The sequence below is a fragment of the Labrus bergylta genome, chromosome 10 (assembly GCF_963930695.1).
Source record: "Labrus bergylta chromosome 10, fLabBer1.1, whole genome shotgun sequence".
Lineage (NCBI taxonomy): Eukaryota > Metazoa > Chordata > Actinopteri > Labriformes > Labridae > Labrus > Labrus bergylta.
The window spans coordinates 5886225-5902765 of record NC_089204.1 but is presented as its reverse complement, the minus strand read 5'-3'; the positions used below and the strand labels follow the sequence as shown (position 1 = coordinate 5902765).

At 41.5% G+C, this 16541-nt stretch overlaps 1 protein-coding gene across 1 annotated transcript in view; it reads right to left on the bottom strand.

Annotated features, from left to right (window-relative positions):
• LOC109989515 (cilia- and flagella-associated protein 46) overlaps window positions 1-16541 on the bottom strand; it is a 72145-nt gene that overhangs the window by 28535 nt on the left and 27069 nt on the right. Inside the window, exons 21-38 of the mRNA XM_065959773.1 lie at window positions 11874-11984; window positions 9643-9824; window positions 9163-9294; window positions 8897-9056; window positions 7466-7529; window positions 6611-6746; window positions 6336-6519; window positions 5272-5419; window positions 4570-4793; window positions 4323-4445; window positions 3878-4042; window positions 3282-3430; window positions 3023-3121; window positions 2882-2942; window positions 2204-2377; window positions 1836-2036; window positions 1632-1738; window positions 702-884 (exon numbers count right to left, since the gene is read on the bottom strand). Coding sequence (XP_065815845.1) covers window positions 702-884; window positions 1632-1738; window positions 1836-2036; window positions 2204-2377; window positions 2882-2942; window positions 3023-3121; window positions 3282-3430; window positions 3878-4042; window positions 4323-4445; window positions 4570-4793; window positions 5272-5419; window positions 6336-6519; window positions 6611-6746; window positions 7466-7529; window positions 8897-9056; window positions 9163-9294; window positions 9643-9824; window positions 11874-11984 — 2603 coding nt within the window. The remainder of the gene's footprint in view (window positions 1-701; window positions 885-1631; window positions 1739-1835; window positions 2037-2203; window positions 2378-2881; window positions 2943-3022; window positions 3122-3281; window positions 3431-3877; window positions 4043-4322; window positions 4446-4569; window positions 4794-5271; window positions 5420-6335; window positions 6520-6610; window positions 6747-7465; window positions 7530-8896; window positions 9057-9162; window positions 9295-9642; window positions 9825-11873; window positions 11985-16541) is intronic.

Sequence of the window (16541 nt, the reverse complement as noted above, 5' to 3'; positions counted from 1 at the left end):
CTCCAACTCTGACTTATGGTCAGTTCCTTAGGTAACCTGCACGGTTTATTCATTTCAGTGTCTTCTTATTAAATGTATTTCTGGCATTGTTTTTATTCTATTTATTTCAAACTGTGTTGTAGGTCTGGCTCTCTCTCGTAGATCTGTTGTTCCTGGCACGTGAATGTAATTGTCCGAATGCTGCTGTGAATGTTTGTTTCCCTTTTATTGTCTTTTTTTGTTTGAATGACTCTGTAAAGTGTTAAACTGAATTGTCCTTCTGGGATTAATAAGTCATCTGACTTCTTAAGGAGCATGTGTGACATTCACTTTTTTGAACGTCTCTCTACTTACCATCTTACTGATTGATGTCAATTTTACAAAGCATGAACAAATGTCTACTTTTCTTTACAGAGGGGGAAAATAGTTTGCACTGAATTCATAATTCCCTAAAGAAGGTCAGGTTTAAACCTGGGCTCTCCTTTTACATGTTTTGGGGTCTAAATTACTTATAGGTTTATACAGTTTGCAGCTTTGTAACAGGCAGTAAGGACAGCAACATAATCCCGTAGAAGTAACTGATTTTCCTATTTGCAGCCTCTGATTGTTAATCAATTAAAATAACATATTCATAGATCTACATTTTCTGTAAGAACTTTAAAAAGATCATTTAAAAAAGAAAAGATTTGCCTGAAGGTCCGTCAAACTTCTGCAGCACAAACCTCAGAACATGTGCACCCTCTCCATGTGCCTCTGCTGCATGCTGTCTGTAGCTGAGATTAGTGAAAACATCGGCACACTCTCTGAGTGTATCACAGGTGGCCTTTAGCCTCTGGTCAGCCTCTTTGCAGAGAGTTTCTCCAGGTTCACCAGCACTGAGGACACGGATACATTCAACGGCTCCTCTGTAACACAACACAACACATTGAATTAGATCAGGATTACACATGTCAGTAAATGAAACAACTCCTTGTGAACGTCTGATTAAAAATCTGTACAGTGATATTTCTAGGAAATTTGAGATATTTAATGTAAAAATTAAAGTTTTACTCGTTACAGCTCATCTTATAACCAGATGATGAATGTCAGAGTAAAATAAATGTTGAAGAAAAATAAATAATACATAAAGTTAAGTCTAGTCTTTTTTTATGTTTTGCAGTCTTGATGATTCATAGGAACAGAAAAGTGGCTGTTATTGCTGCAACATCATCTTTTAGGTGCTAGTTTTTTTGTCCCTGACAGACTCAAGTTGTAATTGGAACTATAGAAAGAGTGCCTTCAGGGATAGACCTTATTGTTAAGGAGGAAGAAGCTTATATTTGAACCAGCAACAGCCATTACATTACTCTCTTCAAAGCCACCTGACAAAATAAGATGTTTTCAGACATTTCTACACATGGAAAATAACAATCAGTGAAAAACTCAAGCACTTTAAGTAGAAAAATATTAGGAGCACTTTAACCCAAAGGATTCTGTTGCAGATTTGTTTTACAGCAACTTGCTAAATAATGCACGATAGAAACCATAAAACTAAATGGGCTCAGTGATTAAAAATGCCAGAATGACCTTTTAAAATCTTAATCAATGACATCACGGCACTAGAGTTTTCTAATATAGAAAGAGCAGGTTTGATCACAGACGTTTGGGGTTACCTCATCTTTAAGGAATTGATGAGGAATGTGAGCTCTTGGACTCTGTTAACACGCTGATCCAGAACCAGCCTCAGGGCATCGCAACCTTGTTTTACAATCTGATCAACCTGTGAAAGAAGAAAGGCATGCTGGGAAATGTATTTTATACCAAGACAAATCTGTGACTGTTATGAAGAGGGATCATTAAAGGTGATTATACCAGACCTGGGTGCATGCATCTTGATGTCCCTGGGCCACTACAGCTCGGACCTTGGTGAGGGTGTACTGGTACCAGAACTCCTCGTCCCCGCCCAGGTCTTTGGCTTTGTCCAGCAGGATCAGAGTCTGAGAAAAGTTCTGCTCCTCACAGGCCAGAACAGCCAGACTGAGCAGACTTCTTGCTGTTGCTCTCTGGTCTTTGAGCTCCTAAAAAAGTAGAAAGTTTGAAAAAGTGAGTTATAATTGTGGTAAATATAAGTAGAACCTTTGCATTAATAAAAGTAAGCGTATCTGTGTGGTCAATAGAAGTTAAACTAACTCTCTGTCACTCTGTAATGTAAATTCACCCTTTTTGTTTTTGTCCTATAACTCACCATAGCCACCAAGTGGGCCTCTGCCATCAGCTGCCTGGTCTGCTGAATGAGCCCAATGCTGAGGCAAACCTCAGCTTTCTCCAGCCAAATGTCACACACATGGGCACACATGGTCACACTCTGTCTACTCACACTCAGACGCCCAGACGCTGACTTTTCACCAACTTTGACTTTCTGAAATCAACACAAGAAAAGACATCTAACTTTTTTTGCAAAGCCTTTATGTCAGAGGACAGTGGATAGAGTAGGGATCAGGTAGAGAGTAGGGACTGATATGCCAGAGATGGGGCCAAAGGTCAAACTTGAACACTGGCCGTCCACTTGGAGGATTATAACCTCCGTACATTGGGTGCGACCTAACTGCTAGGCCATCAGCACCCGGTTAAACATTACGGTATATACAGTAAAACAAGCAAGACCAGACTGTAATCAACACAATCAATTATTTTATTTTATTTTTTAGTTCCCTTTTGTTTCTGCAATTAATCAGTGGAACAAGTCTATTTATACCCAAATATAAGGCTTGATTGGACGCTTACAAGTCCTCCTCTAAGACGTAATAAAACCAGACTAAAGTAATTTTTTATTTTAATGGTCATTAATATCTTGTAAACCCTTGCGACTGTGGAGCATGTGATAAAAAATGTAATACATTGATTTTGTGAGTAGCAGGCTGACCTGGTTGTGATTTTTGTGAAGGCCTCTCCCTTCCTGTGGAAAATCAATCTCTCGACGGCAGCTGCAATCACAAAGGCATTTATCACTGAACATTAAAGTTACATGTGCACACGTTGAATCTTTATACCCGAGTCCACGTACGCCATCTGTTCCTGTTCAGGGATTCTGCTCAGATTCAGGAGTTGATGGTGATACGGTGATTGTGCCTCCAAACCCAGCTGACAACTGGTTCGCACAATTCTTTAAATGTGGAAAAAAAACAAGAAAAATAATTAAAATGTTAAACAACTGTAAATATTTCTTTCATATGCTGCTGTACCTTACTGTCTTTGACGTGTCAGATTAGTGGATAACAACTTCAATGAATCCTTTCTTTTGATTGTTTTTTTTTTTTTTTTACCTTAGTCGGTACAGATCAGAGAGGCTCCTCCTGTCCAAAAGGTCATGAGCAACAGTCTCAGCTAGATGCATGATGGGTAAGGTCAGGTGGTCGAGTGAGAGCGAGTTAAGCTCTTTCTCCAGCAGGTTGAGAAAAAACAGGCTCTGAGTCTGCAGCCAAACAAACACAAGAATAATGAAGAACTTCATATCTGGTTCTTAAAGTTTTACCAGAAGAACAGGTCACACATTAGTAATATCCAGGGTGAGTTTAAGAAGTGGCTCTTAAAGCAGACTCTGCTGGGTTTCCTGATTCATTTAGACCAATGATCTTGTCACATACTCGCACATTTTTCAGGTGTTAGATGCATCCACATTAAAAAATAACACACTTAATTCAAAATCCTGAGGTTTTAAACCATTTCAATATCTTAGTTTGACTCTCACAGATCATAATTGTTCTTCCTCTAGAACAACATAAGGTTTCTTCTTAAAGCATCATTCATGCCAAGTGTGTGCTGTTGAGATCTGAGCTTTCGATTCTATACATCCAGTGTAGTAAGCGGATCTATATCCTGTTAACAAATCTTTCCGACACTGAGAGGTGTGTGGTCTTGCCTGCTTTGTCACGCTGTGTGTGTTGACACAGTGGGGGTTGTTGTTGGTTCTGAAGATCTGTCGGGCCTGTTCAGGACAGACGAAGCGAGCCCAGTCGTTCACTGTGGAAGGAAGCTCCTGATTCAGGACCACAGGTTTTGGTCTCTCTTCTGCAGGAGGAGGCTGCTGAGACATTTAAAATACCTGTTTTTTTCTTACTCCACCAACAAATTCTAAAAATAATTGCAGCCATTTATTATGGTATGTAGTATCAAAGTTGTGTTATCATGAGTAATGAATAAGTTTAATTTTCTCAAAAGATTCATTAGGTATATTATAAATATAGTAAGAATACATGTAAGGAAAGGAATACTTAAAGGATGGCCGCTCCTGATACTGATTTTGATGATGATAATTGAATATGTGACACAATACACTCAAACTCTAATTTGGTTTAAATACTTACATCTTTGGCCTTTTTGCCTTTGCCCTTGTCTTTGCCTGTTTTTGACCCTGCAGAGGGAGGAGGCTGGGATGACTGACTCTTTACCCTTTCACTGGAAATCTCAAAACACACTGCCATGGACACCTGTTGTACAAACAGCATTTTGAGATGAATGTTACATTCTCCACTTACTCATTATTGTGAGAACAGCCTCTTCCACACTGACACAGCTGATTGGCAGGACGGTGAATTGGTTAAGATGCTTTACCTGCCATATTTGTAGCACAAAGGTGTAAGCTCGGAGAAGGTTGAACTGGTGCTCAGGTGTATTCCTGTCTGCCATGATAGAGAGCAAAGTGTGTGCTCGTATCAGGCCGTCAAGGCGTTGCACCTCCTTCAAATCAGACAAACTTTGTGTGTATAACGAGCCCTGGACTCCGACTAAGGACTCTCGTTTCTCTGAGCTTAAATCCTTCTTTTTGTAGTCACCCTCTGGAAGAAAAACAAATATGCAACTCTTACTGTGAGTGACAATGAATTTAACAGGTAACAAAACTAAATACATATACATGGAACAATTCATGATTACAAATAGATTACATGATTACATCCCTGTAATTAGGTTCTTCAGTTTCTTTTAATTTTTTGTTCAGTTTGTCTCTCTGAGAATATATAATAGGGCACAAAACTTCTCTTGAATAGTGCTCTGCTATTCTCAGACTGTATTCACATGGGCTCTTTGACTAGTCAGGCCATTCTCCTCTGAACAACATTCGCTAGGCCACAAAACAGAAAAATAAATATTTGAGGCGAAGGACTTCTAAGACATCAGTGGTCACATGTAGCTTAAATTGAATATCTGATCATATCTGTTACCTTTTCCTCTAGATTTAAGAGTATGCAGTCGCATATTTAACAACTAGTCCCTCACACTTATGAGCCATGATAAACTGGAAAGGATGAGTTCTACCTGCTCCACGTTCAGCCTCCCTCTTCAGCAGGATGTCTATGGCCCACTGAACGTGCTGTTCAGCATCAGTTTTTGGGAAGTTGTGAAAGTACAGCCACTCTCCGAACTCCAGCAGCAGGTTAACCTTCTGCAACTGAGTCTCTGCACTCTGTTAAAAAGTAAAGTACCATCACAAAAAAAAAAAAAAGTTACAACATGTTGGATAGACAACAGGAAGTAGTATCTAATAGGGCCTGAAGCTTTAGTTGAAGCGTTGGTGTAAAGATGTTGATTTAATGTGAAGCTTACTTAAGGATTCCTAAACAATTTTGATTTAAAAAATATCATCCGCTTCCAGACTTTTCCCAATTGCTGATTACACATTTGACAATAGAGAACAAATATCAGGACATTTATTAAGAATTACAAAGTTATTAAAGCCAACCTTTCACATGTATGTTGCATGCTTCCTGTCTCTGTATTGGGCATGGTCAAGTTATCCCTCAGAAAGACCTTAATTACACGTCGTAGCTCGGACAGAATTTCACTGTCAGTCATTGCTGCACAAAAACAGAACCACACTAACTGGTTGGACCCACTCTGCTGTTGTTTCCTTTAGATATTGAATTAAAGACATAAGATCGGTAAATTCCATGACGACGACCCTGTCCCACCAGTCACGGCTGCATATCTTCACCCATTGTTCCCTTGTCCTACGCTGTGGAAGCAGTGACAGACTGACAGCATTCAGAGGTGAGGACATGTTTAATATTTGCTGTCGCTCTTCTCCCATGGCTGGAATTACAGTAGATAAGCCTTATCCGCGATGCGATGTTCACCAAAACCTAACTCCTCTGGTGTTCCCGCTTTACCAAGGTCAGGTGTTCAACAGAGGTGTAATGACATGCTGCCTCCACATGATGGTACTAGAGACTTTTCTAGAAATAGCCTTTGGTCAACACAAAAATACTACACCTGAAATAACATGTAGAGGACTGTGATCTGACTCTGTACTTTGACAGGTTCCTACATGATCTGTGTGATGAATCTGGTTTGGGTTATGATACAATGCTGGACATATTTACCAACAGAGAGGTGATGGACTTCTGGTAGCAGCTGAGCTGTTGGGTCATAGTGTCAGAACAAAGCACCACCTGGTGCCACATATATGAACAGCACTGCTCTCCTTCGTCTTGTAATTTCTTCATATCGGTCAGAAAACATATTCCGAGTTGTGTTTTCACCAGGATTCTTTTTTTCAGCAGAGGTCTGGAAAAATCAAACAGGACATTAAGATTTATTTTTTGCTTTCTGTGTCTTCACCTCTTTGGTCTCTTTCATGTCTTTCCCCGTTACTCACAGACGGCGTCTTTTGTCAGAAATATCTCTAATAGCCCGGTCCAGGATCTGCAGAGCACTTTTCCAGTCTTCTTTATCAGTGTGGATGTGAAACAACAAACTGTAAATGGCTGCTCTGAGGGTTAGATCCTCCTTATCTGCTCAAAGAGGCACAATCAGAAACAGAAACACAAGCTTAATATTTAGATAATTAAATGAGTGTATAATTATGTATTTTCTTTCAATAGTTTAGATGACTATTGATTTACTTAATTTTGACACTCAGTGGTAATAATCGATAGTGTGGGTTAAATGGTCAGCTGATATTAGTGTTGTAGTCAAGACCACACTAACCAAGACCAATAATAAAATCAAACTACAACTAAATTGAAGAGAGTCATTGCTTTAGAAAGGCAATAGGGCGTTTTTCTTATCACAGTAATGAAATGTAAAAATGGCCGATCAGTGGTGGTCTTGACCGGTCTTGATTTAAGTCTGCCTATTCTGAGACAAGACCGGGTAAAAATGCTACTATTCCAAAATGAGAGCAAGACCTTTAAAAAGTGGTCACCAGACCGGTCTTTAGACCAAGACCAATTTGGAGTACAATACTAGCTAGCTGGTATGGTTAAGTATTTAAAGGTCACAGGTGAACAAGAAGTCAGTTGGCATAGGGTCGTGGGAGCACACAGTTCTTACCGTCAACAAACACTTAAATATAATTTCGGCAACAATCAATCATAATCAAGGCTCCCAAGCATCACTTTTTATCCGTTAATTAACCGTGTTTTTTAAAGGAATCTTTATAGAGTAAAACCTTGAAAAATGAAAATAGAAATTCCAGACATGAACCATTTTGGGTCTTTTTATCACTCACTTGTTGCTTCCTGTGCAGAACTCAGAGTTGTGAAGGTCAGCGATCCTTTCACTTTGCCCCGTTTCTGAAACACAAAGAGAAATGATTATGATTTAAGTCGCTACAGGGGAGTGTTGCCAGTAGTGCTGGATGGTTTGTTGTACTTTAAGCTTACTGATGTAAATTGCTATCTTCACGCGCCCTTTATTTGACCCTGCCCACTCTCTGTAGATATCTGTAAATCCCCTGCCACACCCAGAGGCTGCAACATCAGTGGGCTCACTTATCTGGCTGATGTAGTGGTTTTGATGTTCACACTTGAGCATCCCATACAGAAAAGATCCCCATGTGTGTGGTAGCCACAGTTCAATGGGTGTTCATAATGCTTTTATCCCTCCTTATTGTGTTCACCAACACTGCTGAAGAACAGCTTCAAGTTGGAGGGAGCGCCACAGATGAACATCATTTTGAATTCTCACACAAGTTTAATCTTTAATTAAAGATTGAAAGTTATTTTGCAGCTGAATGTCTGTTTATCCCTCAGGCTGGTTTGCTGTCCACAGGCAGCGCTGGGGAGATGTTTTCTCACACTTGAGTACACCCACAAATCCTCCCCAGTAGCACCCTGTAGAAAACATTTCATCAATTTATCATCAATTAAAGAGACCAAAGCAAGCCTGAAAGCTGTGCATCTTATTTTAAAGGCACCACTGAAACTGAAATGATCCGAATACGTAGGAAAATATAACAGGACATGGGAGGCTGTTTTAGGTGTTCATGTAGCAACATAATTTTTATCCTGTCAGCAGTTTCCATATCTGAAAATGTAAAAGTCCAGGGAAGGAGATTGATGTCCGTTCACCTTAGTTCAATTACTTTGAATAAAGACTGAATATGCAACATTTTACAATCAAATATATCCTCTGGAAATATCTCTGAGTCATGACTGTCTTCAATGAGTGTGACACCCGAGTCCCACTGTCTGTGATGTTGTCCGAGCCGTATCTACACTTTATTTACATGGACGGGACAGCCAGCTGGCTCATCCCCTCGCGTATAAAAGTTGTTTAATTGAGGGATTAGAGAAAAGAAGAATAACATACTGTACTCACTGCTTATTTGTATGTCACATAAGTGTTTCTAGATCACGGTCATTTCGTGTAAATTGACATGCAGTGTGAAGGGCGCGAAGGAACGAGCAAAATAAAGATCGCTAGCATTAGCATGCTAACACAACAATGCAGCTCGGGTTGTTTTGGTTTCATGCTGGTGCTCAAGGGCGACATCTGCTGGATGAAAAAGTTGCATATTTTTCCTTTAAATAAGTATTCTATCATTAAAAACTCTGCTCTGGTTCCTCTTTACATATGACACCGACATAACAAACAAACCGAGTCATTAAGGAGGAAGGTGAACATGTGACTCTGGCAAAAGAAGGGTCCAAACACTTGCATGTTTGTTGTCGGTTTGAACCAAAGCAGTCAGGATCTCCTCCAGAGGCTCTTGGAGCTTCTCTCTTTCCTCAGGAGTCTGTGTTAGGGGCAGACATGTGTTCCAGTAATGTCTGGCAGCTGCTGCACACCATGCTGGATTCTCCGCCTTTTCTGCAAAGCTATAGACAAGAGAGCACGTCTGAGGTTAGAAATCTAGAGAATCTTCTGTTGTTCACTGTTTGTATTTTCACAAGGCATTGTTCATAGTTTATCCGTAAACATCACCTGATGCCAGATAGAAGCACCTTCATAGCCTCTCTGTAAGTGTGCACATTTCCTCCGGACTCGTACACTAAACTCAAACCCCTCAAGCACACTGCTCTGCTCAGCATCTCATTCACTGCAGTCGGGCCGTACCTGGGGGATATGAGAAAAATGTATGAGCTGTCAATCAAAGTCAGTGCCTCAATCAATCAACCAAATTGTAAAGTGACACATGCTAGAAAATCTTTGCAACTTAATGCAAAATGTGCGACTTGGAAATCAAAAAAATGGAAAGCAATGTTTTCCTCATTTACATCAGCTGCAATACTGTTGAATATGCACAAGATGTCAGCTGCTCCCCAGAGAGAAGCAACCATCTGAACCACTCTCAATATTTGCCTTATATATTACTCTCATAGTTTCAAAAAATGTGGAAAAAAGAGGGATGTACTCTACTTCTCAAATGTTCCTATAGTTTATAAACTTGTAATCAGCACTTACAAAACACAGGGCAGAGTTTTGAGGGTCTTTGCTGCAGCGTCCTCCAGCTGCAGAGCTTTCTCGGTGCAGCACAAAACCAAGCTGTGGTCTTCTGCATCATGGCAGAAGGAAGCCAGCTGGCACCACACCTGCAGCTCCACCACAGCATCAGTCCAGCTGCACTCAGACGCCATGCTTACAAGCTTCAGGTGAGGAGAGGGAGAAAAGAGGAGAGGGAGGAGGTGGTGGGGCGGGAAATGGAAAATAGGATAGGAGGGGTGGAGAGAAAACATGCAAAGAGGGAGGGTGGGAAAGGAGGGGACACAAGCAGTGAGGCGAGGAAAACAAGAGAGGAAACACAGGCGAAGGGGGGGAAATTAAGCAAGGCAAGATGGGAATGAGAGCGAGTGTAAGGAGGAGGATTAAAGAAGGGGGGAGATGAAGGAAAGATTGCTCAGGAAAAATGGAGGATGTAATCAGGATTGTAGCAGAGAGAAAAACAAAGAAATGAGGAGAGTGAATGGAGGCACACAGAAAATGACAGGTTACAAGGAGAGATTGAGCAGAAATTGAAAAGAAAAGGGAAATGAGGGGGAAAGGATAAGGCAAATTGGGGTTGGGTAAGTGATAGAAAAGGTGAATTTAAAGGAGGAGAGAAATGTGTGAGGAAAAGAAGGAGGAGAAAAACAACTGAGGATGACTGAGAGAAGAAGTAAAATATAATACAAGTGTGGACAAAGGCTACAGGGGCCATCTTGTCAGATAGAGCAATTCTCCACAGAAACTAGAATTGTTGCCTCACGGTTGAGAGGCTGTGTTAACCAATCAAGTTTAATCCATCAGTATTTCCCAGAGAATGACAGAGTGACTGGGGCCTGGACTGGAAAATGATTTGCTAGATTGAAAATATTTGAAACACAACATTACCCTAAAACCAACCAGAGACATAATTAAGCGTAACGGAGAAGTCGCAGCTCAGTCATTTACTTAAGCTACTCTCTCTCTGTTTATCTGGAGAGTGTGACTGTCAGTATACCACTCTCACCACAGTCGGACAGGTAGGTGAAGGAAAGAGCAGGGAGAGATGTATTCTAATCAGCGGTAGATGGTGTAATTTTCTTAGCTAGATGAAAATAAAAATAAAATAAACCAGGAGGGATACAATTGCCTCCATGTGTTGCTGAGATGCTCACACAGATGGGACAGACGTGAGGTCACAGGGACCTTAGACCACAATTATCTTTCTGTTCATCATTTGTGTCTCATCCCAGACAATCAGAGAAATATCGTATTCACAAGAATGGGAGGGGAATTCACCATATTCTGGTTGTTTCCTCTGATCACAGTCACACCCAGGTTGGAGAGTTTAATGCTTTTGTTTTGGTGTGATGAGACTGTGGGAGTTGAGATTTCTTTAAGTGGTTAACCATCGTTCTAGCTCGGTGACGTGGATTGGCACAATAAGTCAGATATCCAATACGTAAATTACGTCAATATCGGACCCGATAACAATGTTGGATCAGACACCCATCTCCATTTACCAAAGTTAAGCTAGTTTCCCCAGTTACACACCTGAACATTTCTAGAACACTTAAGGTGAGAATTCCGCAGAAACCTTCCTGACAGGCGTGTTTACATATGCACCTCACTGACGTAAAAAGGGACAGCCTGATGCTATATTGACTGTTAAGGTTTGCCTTTATATCAATGCTACGTGTAATTGGACGTATTCACAGGTTCAATGAATGACTGGTTAATAACATACTTGTAAGCACGGAGGGATGAGAAGGTGTCTGGTCAAAATGCATTCCATTGCATTGGCTGTTCACTGTACTTTTTAAAGTATATATTAAATAACCTGAATTGAGGTCACAGTGAACTCAACCTCTGACCACTAAAATCTTATCTACATGTATATATCTTTGAATCCAAGTAGATTGAGTCACACAAAGTTGAAGATGTTGCCTTCAGTCATTCCAGAAATTTTCAGGAGGCCAAATTTAGAAAAGACAGAGGGACATTATAAAAAAAGCATCAAGGCTGGTTAAAAGGTAGAGAAATCGCATCGCTCTCTGAGAGAACCTCATTTAACCGTAGCATGTTGATGTAGGAAGTTACAGTGTTTTGTCGATATTGACACACGATAAGATGCAGGCAGGCGCTGAAGACTCCTGGGTCATATTGGCATCTGTTGTTGCCATCTGGTCTGCAGCTACGGTATGAAAACATGTAAATAGAGGAGGTGTACGTACTATGGAGAGACTGGGCACAGAAAACTCCATATGTCTCGGGTTCCTGTTGCACTGAAGCATCTCCACTCCAACCAGCACATGCATCATCTCCGACACTTCCTTGTTCGCACTCTGAAAATTAGAACAATGCACGCTGAGCATTTTCTGTGCAGTACTCTGCTCAACATACGCCAATCCCTTAAGTTTAATTATATAACACACATGTACATGGATCACTATTGGCCTATGAATTATACATGCACCTGCAGTATGATTATCATATAGTATGTGTCCCAAATACAGCAGAGATGACCTCGTTGATAATGTAAGACTTTCTATTGTGAGGGAAATGAGCTGATGAATGATTTAGAGAGATGAGAGATGAACCCCATGTGTATTAACGCTGCGTTTCTTAATTTGCATGGCAGGAAACAAACCTCATTTAGCTGGGACTCAAAGCACATCAAGCTGAGGGGGGACTAATGTAGGGCAGCAAATTCTTGGCTGACAAATGGTCATAGGATTACACTGACTAATCAAACAGTCTGTTTAAACTGACAGCTTGTTTAAGTGTTTGCCCCCCCACATCCTCATCCCACAGTACAGCAACACAATCAGGATATGTGGCATCCAAAGACGACACAGACCGTGGGACACAATGCCGGGATATGGATGCAGCGGAAGTGACACCTACGACATTAACAGGATTAATAAAAGGATCGAATCTTCAACAACATAAGAGCATCCTGGAGGGAATTGGAGGAGTCGATAATAAAGGACACATTATGAAACAGCCATGACTCTGTTATGACAGTGACTTGTCTTAGTTGTCTCAGCAAGCATTCAAAGTAATTTCCATTTTACATAACATTCACCGCCACAAAAATGTTCCAAAGCAGCCGTTTTAATCTCACATGTAGTCTATCGAGAGCAGCCCACATTTAAAATATTCTCACTTTCAAAGTGCCGGAGGCTTTTGGGTTTTTATTAAAGCAATAAAAAAATATTTTCTCAAAGTTTTCACTTTATTTTGATGCCATATCGAAAACTTTGTTCCACCACTTATAATGCAGTTATGCAGAGATTAAACTCCAAGCACACATATCAAAATTCAAAGACCCAACTCCAGTAAATACTTTATTTTATCATTTTATTTCCTGACATACTTTATTATCCTCCAAATGAACCCTTTTTTAGCAAATATATAAAATGTAGAACTTTATTTTAACTTCAAATTTTACCAGAACAGAATAAGAGTAGAAGCTACAGGTCATACATCATCCTTCAAACTTGTAAAGGTGCACAAAAGTTTTATTATTTTATACTCTGAATGTGCTGAAAGTGAGGATATTCAGTGACTAAAGCATTTTTAGTCTTTTTGAAGTTTCTTTGATTTACGCACTTTCCTTGTAGGATTTCTTGGTTCAGCATTATTTGTTGCCGTCAGCTAGTTAACTCAGTTGGCGCCCTGATTGGAGGTTTGGAGCACTGAGGGACAGTTGGTGTTTACACCCCCAGCACAGGAGAGTTGGGCCTCCAGGAGGAGCAGGTTTTTCAAGCCTGGCTTGAAGCTGGGGAATAGTGATTGGGATCTGCCAAGAAAATAGCTCTATAGCAGGCAAGAAGATAACAGAAGCTCCTCCAGCAACCTCTCAGTGAACATTGCCTGTCTGGGACTGATGGGGGCCTTTTTAAAACAGTGAATACAGTACAGGGCGTTGTAGACGGGAAGGACGTCCCGGGCGCGTGCTTAGAGCATGTGCGGAGCAGCTCACTGGGGTTTTTACGGACATCTTCAACCTGTCCCTCGCCCAAGCAGCTGTGCCAGCATGCTTCAAAGCCACCTCCATTGTCCCAGTGCCGAAACACTCCAGCCCGACAGGCCTGAATGACTACCGCCCTGTAGCACTCACACCCATCATAATGAAGTGCTTTGAGCGACTGGTCCTAGCACACCTGAAAAACTGCCTCCCACCCACACTGGACCCATACCAGTTTGCCTACCGCAGCAATAGGAGTACAGAGGATGCAGTTTCCACTGCGCTGCACTCTGTGCTCACTCATCTGGACAATAACAACACATACGCACGAATGCTGTTTGTTGATTTTAGCTCAGCATTCAACTCTGTCATCCCCTCCAAGTTAAACACTAAACTCGGAGACCTGGGCTTCAACACCTCCCTCCGTCACTGGATAATGGACTTTCTGACCAACAGACCCCAGTATATTAGGTCAGGACACACCTGCTCCACCACCATCACACTCAACACAGGCGTACCACAGGGCTGTGTGCTGAGCCCATTCCTCTACTCCCTCTTCACCCACGACTGCAGACCTGTACATGGATCCAACGCCATCATCAAGTTTGCGGACGGTGATTGGCCTCATCAGCAACAACGATGACACGGCCTACAGGGAGGAGGTACAGCATCTGGCCGCCTGGTGTGCTGACAACAACCTGCTCCTCAACACCAGCAAGACGAAGGAGCTCATCGTGGACTTCAGGAGAGAAAGAGGAAGCATGCACAACCCCATTCACATCAACGGGATGGCTGTTGAACGTGTCTCCAGCTTCAAGTTCCTGGGGACCCACATCACAGAGGACCTCTCCTGGTCCACTAACACCTCCAGTCTGGTTAAGAAGGCTCATCAACGCCTCTTTTTCCTGAGGACACTGAAGAGACACCACCTGTCTTCAGCTGTATTGATGAACTTCTACCGCTGTGTGATCGAGAGCATCCTGACCAGCAGTGTCTCAGTCTGGTACGGAAACTGCTCTGTCACAGACCGTAAGGCGCTACAGCGGGTGGTAAAAACCGCCCAGCGCATCACAAGTGTCCACTTCCTGCCATTGAGGATGTCCAAAGAAAACGCTGTCTGCGGCGAGCTCATGGCATCCTTAAAGACTCCTCCCACCCTGCCCACAGACTGTTTACCCTCCTGCCCTCCGGTAGGCGCTTCAGAAGCCTCCGGACCAGAACCAGCAGACAGAGGAACAGCTTTTTCCCCAGAGCTGTCTCTCTACTGAACTCTACCCCCCGAACTCTGAACTCTGTCTCTCTCTCTCTCTCCCTCTCTCTCTCCGCCCCCTGCTGACCCCTCCCCCCTTTCCCCTGCATATCACCTCACACCCATCATCCCCCCACCACTCCTCCTGATCACACACACACATCTCTCATCCACCTGTATTATTGTATTATAGTATGTTCATATTATGTCCATATTCTTTATATTATCTGTAAACTAGTATAGCATGCTCACTGCACCTTAATCTGTATATTATTAGTATAGCATGCTCACTGCATCTTAATCTGTATATTATTAGTATAGCATGCTCACTGCACCTTAATCTGTATATTATTAGTATAGCATGCTCACTGCACCTTAATCTGTATATTATTAGTATAGCATGCTCACTGCATCTTAATCTGTATATTATTAGTATAGCATGCTCACTGCACCTTAATCTGTATATTATAATCCTAAGAATACACTCATATTTATAGCATTTATTTATATTTATAGCATCCCATTAATCCAGCCATCCAGATATACCTAATAATTCACTTTTTTTAGTCAACATCCGTAAATTTTGTAATTACTGTACATAGCACAGACTCTTGCACTTTCTGCTTATTTGCACTTCTGGTGAGATGCCAAACCTCATTTCGTTACTCTATACTTGTATATGTGTAATGACAATAAAGTTGAATCTCATCTCATCTCATCTCATGTCTCTTCCTTGTTTCCTTACATCTCTGATGGGAGGGACTAAGACACAAGTGGAGCAGGCTGGTGAGGCATGCATGGATGCAATTAAGGGATCTGAGACGTAGCCCTAGACTCCAGGGACAAGGAAGGAGGCAGGAATACGGCAGGGAGAGCCCCCGGCTTCCAGGAGTCAAACCTGGTAATGTAGTTGTCTTATTTAATGTATAATGTAGACTCACAAACCACACCATCATTCTCTGTTTCATAAAGAACATTTACCAAAAAACTCAAACACTGGCTGGAAGTAGATTTTAACTACTTCTGGTTCTCTTCACACAATTCTCTCCACTCTTGCATTGAAATTCAGGTTTGTAAAGCATTACATCACCAATCACGTTCTCTAAGAAGAAAATTAAGTTTAAGAGCGAAGTTCCAATCTCAAGATAAACTTGTATTTGTTCTCTGCTGGCTCACTGCGGACATGAACACACAGAGGTACTAAGTTTGGTGTTTGCAGATTTGGGGAAGTAGCTTTTGAGGTGTGTGAATAAAAGGTGGAGAAAACTATGGAGATATGTCCAACTTTGCACAAGTGTTTTTTATGCACAATGTGAGGTTCATCAACATTCTGTGGTGCAGAGTTTGAGGAAATCATGGAGGCCAATGGTTTCTATTTCAATAGATTGCACTTTCTTTTTTTTTGCATGTTTGCAAAGGGGAAACATTTACAACTTTGAACTATCCAGCAAAAGTGCAGGTGCTGAAACCAGTGATCATATGCCCAATCCAAGCCCCATGTGTGTGCTTTCTTCTGAGAGTATGCCATGCAAGAGAGTTGATTTATGAACTTACAAAATGACACTCTCAGTCAGTAGACATGGTTAACTTTAAAGAAGGGCTAGCTAATGAATGCTGTTTTGATAGGCACAGCTCTCCATTACATAATTCCACAGCATGATCATTCTGCATGTGGGATCT